The sequence below is a fragment of the Desmodus rotundus genome, chromosome 4, assembly GCF_022682495.2.
Source record: "Desmodus rotundus isolate HL8 chromosome 4, HLdesRot8A.1, whole genome shotgun sequence".
NCBI classification, from domain to species: domain Eukaryota; kingdom Metazoa; phylum Chordata; class Mammalia; order Chiroptera; family Phyllostomidae; genus Desmodus; species Desmodus rotundus.
The window spans coordinates 78,181,095-78,194,651 of record NC_071390.1 but is presented as its reverse complement, the minus strand read 5'-3'; the positions used below and the strand labels follow the sequence as shown (position 1 = coordinate 78,194,651).

Below are 13,557 nucleotides of genomic sequence, written 5' to 3'. Positions count from 1 at the left end.
GGTAGTCTCCAAGTTGAGATACAAACCTAGGTCTCTCAGTCTTCAAAGCCCTATTCATTCTTATTTATCACAGAGTATAGTCCTTATGTGATAGAATAGCTATTAGTGTTAGAATAAGAAAAATCATTTAGCAACAGTTTTAGGCATTTGTTACTGCATTATCTAAGTTAAATATTTGCATGGGTATCTTTTCTTCAGCAAAAGTGCATTTGGCTGTGAGATAAAATGTTTGCTTATATACAGAGTAACAGAATGTTCTAACCTGGCTGAGAAAGAGTGACTATTAAGAAGAAGCAGCCAAACAAACTTTTTCAGTATTCAGCATGCACTAAGCTAGCTGCTTTGTTGCCTTCTGCATGTTAATAGTCCCCTATATTTTAATTAACAGTTACAGCTTTATCATATTTTATTTTTGATTTCCTAAAATTTTTTCTTAGGTTATATAAAGGATTGTGACTGAAAATTTCATCTTTGTTCTAATGTGTCTTAGATCATATCATGGTTCTCTATAGGATTTAAGAACTCTGCTTGTCCAATGGAGATGATTCTAGACAGAAACTAGGTTTTTCAGTCAAGCCCTCTGAATCACAAAGTAATGTGCCCATACTCAGAAACGTATGTTGCAATCATAACATTCATTCAGTAAATTCTTTTTTGTTTTTTAATTTAGTAAATCCTTAATGAGGGTCTGTTCGGTCAGACAGAGGTATGGAGGTGGAAAAAGACAGTGCAATTCTCGTGAACAGCACATAGCTTTGTTATAAGTTGGAATATAAAATTTGTACTTGGGCCAAATTTTGGAAAGCCTTAAATGCCTGGGCAAGAATTTCCTACTTCATATGGTAAGAAGAAAAGTTCTTATGAAGGAGTTTGAACTGGTCAGAGGCACGATTGACTTGGTACTTGCAGAAGGCTAATATGAAGGTGGTCCTACAAAATAGATTGTGGGCAGCATGGCAGAGTCAGTGGCGAGGAAAACAGGCCCTCTCCTAGTTCTAGGGTTAATGTGGTAACAGCCTGCGTTAGGGTAGTGCAGTGTTGGTTCAGTGGTGGCAGCATAGGAAGCAGGAAGATTACCCTGTGTTAACTCTAGGATAAGTAGAACAATGCTGGCCACATATTTTTTTTAATCTCTCATTTAATGTGTTTGTTACTAAGGGTGAGCACTTTCAAATATGAAGACCTTGGAATTTTAATCAAAAAAATAATTTTTGATAAAATGCTCTTCAAGCTATCATGAAACTTATCTTTGAGTGAACATTATTGATTTTGTTAAACAATGGAAAATTTAATTTAGGTATATAGTCCTGTTGTTTCTTCACATAGAAGAGTCTTCAAGGGACATACATACATACATAATACTGCATATTTTCATTAAGCACTATTCTGAAAAATTTTTAAAATTTTCATAAATATTTCTTAGTCAAATTATAAGGACCTGGTTTTAACTTTGAAATAAAGGAGGGAGAACTTTTCTTTTGGAAAATTCCTTTTTATGTCATTGGAAATTACTTCAAAAGTGCATGTCTTTCTAAATTTTAATTTTTAATTTTGTCAGCCTTTTTTAAAATGTGACATGCTAGGCTTACAAGGGAAAGAAGATGAATATTGTTGACAAGAGCGCTCTGTTCTCTTTATCTCAAATTATCTTCTAGCCAAAGTCTCCATACCATTGGAGCTACTATTTTGTTCATCTACTGAAAAGTGTCTTAGCCAGTACATAGGCAGTACATTATGTTCCTGCAAGAATACCTAAGGAGGTTCCCAGTGAGAAGTGGGATTCAAGTAAGGATGGTATGCAGTTCCACTCCCGCACATAAGACCAAGCAGTTCCCTCTTTCTTCCCTAAAGACCTGTAGAGGGCTAATCCCTGCACTGATGTACATAAGGGTCTCCAATATTCAGTGACATACCATACTCAGTTTTTAAATTAATTTCTCTTGTTTTTATTAGGTTTTCATTGTAGGATTTTGAAAGACTCTAAATAGTATAAATAATAAAATTTAAATTAGTTGTAATTTTACAACCTAAATATAACCACTAATTTAGGTTTATATATTCCCTTTATATACATACATGCATATGTGTATGTATATTTGCATGTAACAAAACATTTTTAAAATGTGGTTAAAATAGATATAACATACAATTTACTGTTTTAATCACTTGTAAGGGTATATAGTTCAGTAACATTAAGTACATTCATGTTGTTAAAGAACCATCACCACTATGTATTTCTAGAACCTTTTTGTCATCCAATAGTGAAACTGTTACTACCCTCTCCCCCTTAGGTAACCACTGTTCTACTTCTTGTTTCAGAATTTGACTATATAAGTAGAAACATTCAGTATTTGCCCTTTTGGGACTGACCTATTTCACTGTCTTCAAGATTCATCCATGTTGTAGCTTGTGAGAATTTCTTTCCTTTTTAGCGCTGAATAACATTCTACTATATGCATTCACCACATTTTGTTTATCCATTTACCTGCACATAGGCATTTTGGCTATTGTAAATAATGCTGGTATAAACACGGGTGTACAAATAAATACCTGTTCAAGTTCCTGCTTTCAGTTCTTTTGGGCATATACTCAGAAGTGGAACTGCTGGATCAAATAGTGATTCAATGTTTAATTTTTTGAGGAACTGTTGTACTATTTTCAACAGTGGCTGTACCATTTTACATTCCCACCAGTAGTGTACAAGGATTCCAGTTTCTCCACACTCTCAGCAACACTTGTTTTCTGGTTGGGTTTCCCCCCACCCTTTAAAGTCATGTCATGCTTTAAAGAGTATGAAAGAGATTTATCCCCATTCTGTAGTTTTTTTAAAGAGCAAAAGATTATCTCCTTTTTACAGTTTTATAGGAGAATTATGTTCTAGATTAGACAATGCTGTGTTGATTTTTTTAAATGTTTACTAGGAGTATCATTGTGCACATTCATATTGAACCTCCATAATACTGTCTTCTGTAGATATTCATGTTCTTCACGTAGCTTGCTTTACCTGAGTTGATACTAAAATGTGTCTTTATAAAGGAGAGGTTAATTTCATTGTGTTTTTAAAAGTCATATTTAAACAATCTGAAGACATAAAAGCAAAAAGATTAAGAGGGGTTAAAATTATAGCTGAGACAAAACTGCATTAAATTGGTAAGAAATTTGAACAAGGATCATCTGGGCTAGAATAAAACATGCGCAATATATTTCATGGTTTTAAGTTAGGCAGAGTCAGTTAGGCATATATCTGGGGGAGGGGACTTTGATTATTGTACATCTGTTATATTCTATTCAACAGATACTCCCCTCACCCCCCCACCCCTTAAGTTGTGCAGGCTGGCCAACTGGCTATGTGTGCCTTTTACCAAAGGGTCATACAGTATTGCTTCATAAGCTTTTTTGTGCTACTCATAGTTTGTGAAATCAGGATACACCCTCAGGCTTTAATAGCCAGGGCTTAAGTCATTGCCATGAGAGGTTAGAGAAAAAACTGCTTTCATCTTCTGCTCTTGCCTCTCACTGGACAGGGGAGAAGGGCATATCATTGGGACCACTTCCTGAAAAAAAGGGTCAAGGTCAAGCTATTTTCAGTACCTTTAGGGTTGTAATATATCTACCCCTTAGCCCAGAAGCTGAAATCTAGTACTAGGAAGTACATCAGTAATTGCAAATTATGTCAGTCCTCTCTCATGGGGCACTCACAACTCCCAGGGGTTTATTAACTACTGTGCTATGAGGTCATATCTTTCAGGGGGAGTTAGATTATAAAGTCATTACTTACGGCAAAAATAGGAAGTCACTTATAGTCAGTTACGTTTGATCACTCCTTTCTGCAGTCAAGCCCTTGGTGAAAAAGTTGGTTTGTGTTTAGGAGCCATATTGGGTAGCAGAGCATCTATTCATAAACTCCACACAGTGTGTGAGGTTTTGAGCTATGGCATTACCTCTTCCACCTCACAATTTCTTCGAGGTTTGTGCTTCTTCAGTAGAGCTCGGACTGAATTGAAATCTCTAATAAATTGCTCTATTGTCTTGGTTCCTCTCTACCCGAGTAAAGATAGTTGAGTTGAATTCCCATAAGTTGTATGTGCATATGACATACCTCCACTGCATGCTTTTGATTTGAAGTTGGGCCTGGCCTAACCCTGAATATTTGCCAAATAGTTTTCAGCCTTTTGTCTTGTCTGCTGCCAAAACCCAGTTCCCTTAAAAGAACTAGTGATTTCTGGAAGACTTGGGCTAACCAGTCTGCAAATCCTTATATTTTTATGGAAAAGGCCATATGAGATGGTAGCATATTAACTGAGCCTGTTCTCATGTATACTCATATTCAATAGTGTGATTCCAGAAATTACAGTTTCTCCAAAATGCAGATACTTGTGGTCTCCCAAATTCAGCAGTGAAGTGGTACCACCTTGTTAAGATTGGTCGACATGCCTGTCTTTAACAAGTGCAGTGCTGACCTCTGCAGGCCAGTGTAGAAATCTCATTTTGACCAGCAGCATCAGCATTACTGGGGAGATGGCTGGAATGCCGGTGAATTACAATCTGCATTTTAACAAGATCTTCAACTGAATTGGAGTCACAGATTTAAATAACACTAAAATGGACATATTAGTTACAATATGTTAGGCAGAACTTTTTTCCCCAGTAATATTTCTGAACTTCATTGATCAAATAGTAGAAAAACTATTGTTTCAAACAATTAGGGAGAAATTATTTTAAATAAGAAGGAATAGTATTTTTTCTTAAAAGAGACAGTGGGTATAGTAAGAGAAAAATAATGCTGTTTAAGAGTTAATTGGATCAGACACAAGTGATTTTGCTTTACCCCAAAATTGATTACTTTCTTAATTAGATGACATATTTCATGTGACTTGATTAAAGTTTTATTCCCTCATATATATTTTTATTTTATCATTTTTTATTTTCAATTACAGTTGACATACATTATTAGTTTCAGATATACTGCCCAAGTGAGTAGATATTACATAATTTACCAAGTGGTCATCCTGATACTTTATGCACCTATCTGACACCATACCTAGTTATTAGACTGTTTTGACTATAGTCCCTATGCTGTACTTCACATCCCCATGACTATTCTGTAACTACCAGTTTGTACTTCTTAACCCCTTTACCTTTTTCACCCATCACCCCTACCTTCATAACCCCTTATAAAATTAGTTTTTTTTTTCTGGGAGTTGTTGGTGGGAGAAGAAACAATTATAAAATGAAAAGTAGAGTTTAGAATGTCTTTGAATATAATATTGTTTAAGTGACTTTTACATTTTGTCTACAGAAAATCAGTTTATGCAAGACCAGGCACCTTTGTTGGAAGGTGAATTGGTTATAAAATGTACTTTTGGAAATCTCTGAATCAATGAATGCAATTAATGATTGGGCATTCACAATAATGCATGTGAACTTCAAAGCTGATGATATCCTAAATCTGATCAGTGTCATTATTTTAAATTTGGCTTCTTAATGAATCAGATATCAGAACTGAGTGAATTAATGTGGTGATACTAATAGCTTTAAATCATAAAAATCATCTATTTTAGGTAGACATAAAGACAACAATCTATACCAAGATTGACTTAGGTATGCATAAGATTAGATATGAATGATTAATTTGTATATGACCAAAACTTGGAGAATTTGTTAAACAGATACCAGCATGTAGTTTAATATTTTGTGATTAGCTCTTGAGTATCTTGAGGTTCATTTGGCATCCTATCTGCTAGTAAACTTGTAGAAAGTTTATTCTATCTTTAAAATCAAGGGAAATGAGTACATGGCTCGTTAGGAGATCTTATTTTTCAAAAAAGTTTCCGTGACATTATTAATCACAGGTTCTTTGGTTTGCTAAGCAATTTTGTGATTTAATATCAAGGGTATCAATAAAACAAAAGGTAAACTACTGAAAATATTTAATTTATTAAAAGAGTAATTTTTGTCTTTACATATACACATATATAAAACTCCACAAAATATAACATGATTCTACTGTGATTTAGAAATTATCTTATTTATGGCATGTTTTATTCCTTTTCCTTTAAAGATACTAGCATTAGGGTACTTACTGAGTTCTGCTGCTTATATCCATTTCTCACCTTGAGATGACAGGGGTTTTGTTTTTTTTAAGAGGACACTTACTAAAGTTGACAGTAGTTTAATTTTATATTTGCTGCCAGCCTGAAATTTGTTTTGTGGCATTAAAAAAATTATCACAAGTATTTGAATGTCCTTTTCTATTTTGTAAGTAATTCCTAAAGCAAAGATGATAAAAATTTCTAGTGTTGTGTAGTTGGGCTCTCTTTTTTTAAACAGTGTTTCTCTACCATGTGGATGGTTTGCTTATGCAGAATTGCTTATGTTGAATTCATCTCTTGGGAGATAGGAGATTAGTACCTTTACCTTTTTTTTTTGTCTGTTGACTATCAGAAAGCTTTTAAAAAGCAGTCTCTAGTGATTTATTTTTTCTTTTATTAGGAGAGAATTATTAACAGATCTTTGAAAGTTATATACTAATATAGACATAAAGACTTTAGTGTCCTTAAATTTAGCACAGCTCTTTCATTTTAATGACAAGATGTCTTGCCTACTAAGCTGATGCCTTGTGATTTTTAGAGGTAATGAGTTTGAGAATCCAGGGCTACCCAGTGACCTTCATAGTTCAGTTGGTAAAAATTATGACAGTTATCTCAGGGTTAAGGCAAAATTTGAAGGTATTCTATAAGGGATACAATTTAGTTTCTTCTATTTGGGATTCTAAAGGAAAATGCCCTCTATTATCTGTTATAGGTCCTCAGAATGGTTGGAATGATCCTCCAGCTTTGAACAGAGTACCCAAGAAGAAGAAGGTACTAGAAAAAGATGCTTATCCAATTGCCTACAGATGTTTTGTTAATCATGTAGTCACCTAGGGCACACCACACTTCTCTGATCCTTTTAACGTCAAAGCTTATGAGGTTGATATACTTAAACTATATTTCAATTTACATCTTCAAATTTATGAAGGAGAGGAAAGAAAGTAGAAAACAGTATAGTGGTATGGATTAAACCTTTTTGAGAAGGCAAAATATAAATTCCCAAATAGGTTTATTTTAAAGAATAAGAAACAAAATTTCAGGCTTTTCAAATGACTTTTTTTAGGAGTTACTTTGGTTTTGGGGTTCCAGCAGTAATCATGAATTTGGTAATTATATGTTGTTTGTCACATATAATCTGAATGAAGAAATATTCTTACAGCTGAGCATTGTTTAGATGTCAATAACTGAGAGCTATTATAGTGCAAGATTTTTCTTTCCTTCTCCCCAAGCCATTTTCTACCCTTTTTTTTTTTACTCCTAGTGATCTCCTTCCCCCAAATAGGGTAATAAGAAGCCATAACATGAAATTGGGAGACACCAAATGAGTAAGAAAACCCAAAATTTAGGTTAGTAATAATCAGAAACTTAGTCTACTACTTTTTGTGTGGTTGAATTGACAGTCCACCAGGAAAAGGGTATTACATTGTGATCGTATTAAACAAACAAACATATTTGGTATGTCTGATTTTAGTATTGCCAGATAAAATTCTCCATACTTTTATATCCTCTTTCAAAAGTACCATGGTTTTGGCTCCCCATCATGGGAGTGAGGAAGGAAGGCAAAGAGGAAACTAAAAGGTCTAGGTTTGAACTCTCCACCTTTAAGCCAGATTAGCTCTACTTTCATGTTTTACTCCATAATTTTGCAGAAAATTTCATTTGAAAAGTAGTCTATTCTTTTTTAAATTTTTAAACCATGCACTAATCTAACTCCCTTATTTAAAGCTGAGGAAATGTTGCTATCATTTTTTTTCACTCTTGTTGTCCTTTATTACCATCTTTTACAGATGCCTGAAAACTTTATGCCTCCTATTCCCATCACATCACCAATCACAAACCCCTTGGGCGACCCCCAGTCACAGATGCTGCAGCAACAACCTTCAGCTCCAGTACCACTATCAAACCAAGCTTCATTCCCACAACCACATCTTGCAGGTGGCCAGCCCTCCTTTCCTGGCATGCAGCAACCCCTTGGTCAACCAGGCATGCCACCATCTTTCTCAAAGCCCAATATCGAAGGCGCCCCAGGAGCTCCTATTGGAAATACCATCCAGGTAACAGTAAAATCTGTGGAAATGGAATGGGGAGATGAGTCCATTTCAGCAAACTTTTTTTAATGTGTTAACTTTTATGGTTACACCTTTATTAACATTTGTCAAAATTTGGTTTCAATTTAGACACACTGAATAAAAAATAGTATATTATTTTTCAATTACATGGTCATATACGAACTTCTAGAAGAGCCATATATATTTGCTAGTGTATGTTTCCAGTAACTTGGTGATTGCAGTATACCTAAGCAGTAGCCACAATTTCAGTTGAATCCTTCGTTTGCCTCCAAGGTGCTAAGCAGAAGCTCTTTTCAAAGGTTCTTCCCTTAAAATTTAAAATAAAAATATAATAAATTATATCTTTTCTTATATATGAGCTAATAATATGTAGCCTTATCTTCAAATGAAGATAAATTTGTACTTCAAATAAATTTGTACTTGCTTTTCACATACAAACTACTAGTTGACAGAGTTCCAGATGATGAAAAATCTGTTACATTTACCTATATCTGACTGTGACATATAATGATAAATATTTTGATCTATGAATGAAAAGAAGTGGGAAAATCAAGACAACTGTACTTGAACAACAATTAAAACAAGTTAAAAAAAGAAAAGAAAAGTAAAGAGCTTGGGCCAAAGTTCAATGTAAGATGAAACAAATTCCTGTCCAAATATAAAACTAGTTCTTCTGTTTTTGTCTTTGACTCATTGCACTCAGATTTGTACTGATTGTATTTCTATCACAAGAGTGTGCTTTTTTGTTAGGAAATAGTTCCGCCTAAGGAAATTCTAACTATTAAAAGTCGCATTATAAAAACCAGTGTTTTGAGGGAGGTTGGGGAATTTGCTTTTTTTTTTTTAAGATTCTATTATTTATTTTTAGAGAGAGGGGAAGGGAGGGAGAAAGAGGGAGAGAAACATCAATGTGTGGTTGCCTCTCACATGGCCCCCACTGGAGACCTGGCCTGCAACCTAGGCATGTGCCCTGACTGGAAATCAAACTGATAACCCTTTGGTTCACAGCCTGTGCTCAATCCACTGAGCTACACCAGCAGGGCAGAACTTGCTTCTTTCTACAAGAATATAAATTATAAAGATGTGCTGTGCATTTTTTTCTTTGATTTCAAGTCTCTGTTAGTTTGGGAAACTACCCAGCCGTTCACTTTTGTTTAGACTTGGGTGCTCATGCCATACTCATTTAGACTGGAACCTCAGTTACGATTGAAAGGGAAAGCTGTTTATACTCTTTTTCCTTTAGCCTCTTTTTAAAATCTATCCCCAAATCTTGTTGCTGTTACTTTAAAATGTCTCTCAACTCTCTTCTTAACATTTCCAGCCTGGTCCATGCCACCTTCTTCTCCAGTCTTTAGCAATGCAGGAATCTTGAATTTGTCTGCCAGCATTTACTTCATCCAATTCTTATCTGGCCTTGTCTCCTCTTTGCTTAAAACATTACAGCTTCACATTGTTGTCAAGATAAAACCCAAAATATTTCACATTGTCTGGAAGGCCTCAGCTCATACACCTCCTGCACTCTCTGTGCTCTAGCCACACTGGTCTCCTTTTAGTCCCTTTGTATCATGGTCCTTCCTTTGTGCATGATCTTTTTCAGTCTGGAATGCTTGGAAACCCAGTTCACTGGTTATCTTCTACTTATCCTTCCAATCCCTGAAGAAGGCCTTCCCTTCAATTAAATCTCAGTTATATTGTCTGTTGGCTTACCACAGACAATATAACTGAGTTGCTATTTTATAAACATTTATAACATTTAAAAACTAACTTTCTCTTCCATTAGCCTGTAAACTCCCTGAGGGCTGAGATCATTTCTATATTGGCTCATAACTAATGCCTGGCCCATAATGGCCTAATGTTTTTTTGAATGAATGAACTAATATATCAAAATTTTTAAAACTTAAACATTCCTTCTCTGTTTTTTTCATATTTATATTCTGTAACATCATGGTCTCTTCTATTCTAACCTTTGACTTAATCTCACAGTTTGTTAACAGCCCAGTTAACAACCCTAAGAGTAAACCGAAGAATAGAACAGTGCCAGGATAAACAAAAATGAGCCAACAAACACAACAGGCAGCTGCTTTAACCAGCCTACTTGATAAATGCCTTGTTCTTTTTATTTCTTACTGGCATAGATCTATTTCCCATCAATTTATATACAATAGTGATCAACATATGTTCCATAATTAATTAAATACTTTATATCCAATCCTTTTTGTTGTTTCATTTTTATTTCATAATCATAAACTTAACTCTGCAATCCAGCTAGACTTGGAAGGGTTAAGGAAAATATGGAACCCAATGAACTGTGGCAAGAGCATGAAGATTATAGAACATTCCAAACAGATGGGGGTGAAGGGATGCTCTCCTGAGCTACAGAAGGAATGGTTTGGTGGTTAAGATAAAACACAAGTCAAATTTATTAGACTTGTCCACAGTCAGTAATCGTGATCCTCTTGCTGGTCTTGCCATTGCTGGACCCGTAGCACTCCATGGCTGTCATCATCCATGCATCTTTCACCTGGCCGGAGACCACATGCTTGCCATCCAGCCACTGAGTCTTGGCCGTGCAGATGAAAAACTGGGAACCGTTTGTGTTGGGTCCAGCATTTGCCATGGACAAGGTGCCAGAATCCATGTTTCAGGATGACATTCTCATCCTGAAATTTCTCCCCATAGATGGACTTGCCACCTGTGCCATTGTGGCATGTGAAGTCACCACCCTGGCACATAAATCCCAGAATAATTCTGTGAAAGCAGGAGCCTTTATAACCAAATCCTTTCTCCTCGGTGCTCAGAGCACAAAAGTTTTCTGCTGTCTTTGGGACTTTGTCTACAAACAGCTCGAAGGCGATGTGGCCCATGGGCTCTCTGTTGGCAGCGATAGTGATCAACAGTAGGGTGATAAACAGTAGGGTTGACCATGGCTGGCGCGGGAAGGTCCAGGGGACAGAGGCAGAGTCTGCAAGGCCTCCACTCCTGTTTTTAAGAATCAAAGCTGTAGGAAAGGTATCTCTATACCTTCTACTGGATACCTGATTTTCATTTTTACTTAACTCAGTGATTTCATATGTTAATTTTTCATTTGGTTTTTGAATAGCCTGTCTAGAAGGTAGTTGGTTTCTCTGTACCACAGGGTTTCGGGGCTTTGTGTATAGGGAGTTTCTGGCCATTTCTACTCATTTTGTGGTATTATTTCTTCCAGCATGTGCAGTCTTTGCCAACAGAAAAAATTACTAAGAAACCTATTCCAGATGAGCACCTCATTCTAAAGACCACATTTGAGGATCTTATTCAGCGTTGTCTTTCTTCAGCCACAGATCCTGTATGTATTTTTTCTCATGTTTTGCTTAATTAAAATAATCCTTTATGAAATTCTTCTATAATCATTGCTTAAAGTCCTACAAGATATACTTTAAATGTTTGCACCAAAGTAATAAAGCTAGTAGTACATTAACTAGACTAGTAATAGTTTGCTTTAACATATAAAAATGTATTTAAGTACTTTTTTATATATAAATTTATTTAATCCTCACAACAACCCCATGGTAGGTAGATTATTGTCTTTATTTCACAGATGAGGAAATTTAAGCAAAAGGCAGTTAAGTAACATGCAAGGTCAGAGCCAGCATTCAGACCTAGGATGGCTCCAGAATTTACGCTTTCAGCCACTATGTGTACTGCTGCTCATCAGCAAGCCTCATGCTTGGCACTATAATAGAACAGAAGAGTTGTATGCAAGAAAATCAGTCTTGGGGTTTATTTCTGAGCTTACTTTGAAACTTTTAAAAGTAGATAGTCTTATATATAACTTTACAAAGATCTTAAAAATAGATAAATGTTGTAGATATTGGAGTCACATGCATGATTTTACTTAGTTTACTTAGAGGATGCCTATGTATTGGCAACAACAAAAACTCTACAAAGCCACTTTTGTTTTCGATGAAATTTTAATTTCTGCCAACAAACATTGAATAGACTTATTTAGCCACTAGGCATTTGTCTACTTGAAAAACAGCTTCTGGAATTTGTTGTTTCATCAACATTGAGTATTAATATGTGCAGCCTTCTGCTGGTTTTTGGAAAGCAATTCCCTGAACTGAAGTTGTTGGGAAAGCAGAGGCAGAGAAGGTTTAAGGTAAACCTTAGTGCCTGACGTTCTAAGAGTAATGGAAATATTAAACTAGTACAGAGAGGCAGGTGAAGCTGATAGCCAGGTAAATACTATCCCCTGTGCATACCTCTAAATAGGCCACAGTCATTCAAAAACAGAGGTGTTTCCATAAAAATGTAGGAAAACTCCATTCCTCCTGCAGGGAATGAGTCAGTGTTGAGAGTGTGGGAGGACACTTAGTTAATGGCCCAGGTCAGTAAATTTTTAACTAAGTTTAACCTCCTCTAGGTCTCTGTGCCATCTTCCCTCTGGGTCCACAGGAGCACTAGGCAGAAGAGATCCACAAAAGACAAACTGTTCCTGTAATTTCTGTAACTGTTTGGGGGAGAAGTTCTAATATCCTCTCCTGCCCAAGTACTGCCACCCTTGCCCCCTTGGGTTATGTGGGATTAATTTTGAACAAGGACTGCAACAGTTCCCCTCCACATAAGTCCATTTTAATCAATATTTGGAACCATTTTTATAGTATGGCTTTATTCCTGTTTTCACTTTAATTATGTCCAAACAACACAAAGTAATTTTGCAGCACAGCTTAGTTTGTAATATTATTCTCGGCTTCATCTCTTCTTCTTTCCTCTTCTGACATGCTGACATTCCTTCCTCAAATATACCAAGAGCACTTCCACATCAAGGACTTGTGCTTGCTGCTCCTTCTGTCTGGAATTTTCCCCCCATATAACTGCACTGCTCACTCCTCACTTGTTGCAGACTTCTGCTCCAATGTCCTGTTAGTCATTGGGCCTGTCTTTACCACCCCCTCAACTCCCAACACCTCCAGCCCCTCTTACCCTGTTAACTTTCCTTCATGGCACTCATCACCATCTGGCATAGAACGTATTGTTTATTTAGTATCTTTTCCTACCCATAGAGTATGAGCTCCATGAGACATAAGACTGTGTCCCCAGCATAGCACATAGTAGGCACTCAATAAATATTGAAGAACAGTGTCAGTTCTATATATAATGTAGATCATTGTTAATTTTAAACTTTTCACTTTGGTTTTAGACTAGTTTCGTCTCACTGTACTTATAATATTAGGATGGGGTGAGTGGATCTTCCTAATTTAAGAACTTATTTTACTGCTTCCTTTTTAGTAGTCTTAAGTTACCAGATGACAATTTTCTTTTTTTCTTGATGTTTTTTAAATGCTCAGAAAGAGTCAGGATTAAACATACCAAATGACTAAGTGTATAAGTAATATTTTTGAAAGATTCTAGTTCAC

The 13,557-nt window shown here is 35.8% G+C and overlaps 1 protein-coding gene and 1 pseudogene across 19 annotated transcripts in view; one reads left to right on the top strand and one right to left on the bottom strand.

Annotated features, from left to right (window-relative positions):
- SEC31A (SEC31 homolog A, COPII coat complex component) overlaps nt 1-13,557 on the top strand; it is a 76,615-nt gene that overhangs the window by 60,651 nt on the left and 2,407 nt on the right. For 11 of the 19 annotated variants that reach the window (XM_071221253.1, XM_053923159.2, XM_045183787.3 and 8 more), the window contains 3 exons: nt 6,805-6,863; nt 7,880-8,146; nt 11,367-11,486. In XM_071221253.1, the coding sequence (XP_071077354.1) occupies nt 6,805-6,863; nt 7,880-8,146; nt 11,367-11,486 (446 nt within the window). Of the gene's footprint in view, nt 1-5,299; nt 5,339-6,804; nt 6,864-7,879; nt 8,147-11,366; nt 11,487-13,557 lie in introns of all 19 variants that reach the window. The other 8 variants (XM_024574886.3, XM_024574887.3, XM_045183785.3 and 5 more) reach the window with 1 other exon arrangement.
- LOC112317801 (peptidyl-prolyl cis-trans isomerase A pseudogene) lies at nt 9,523-11,173 on the bottom strand (annotated as a pseudogene).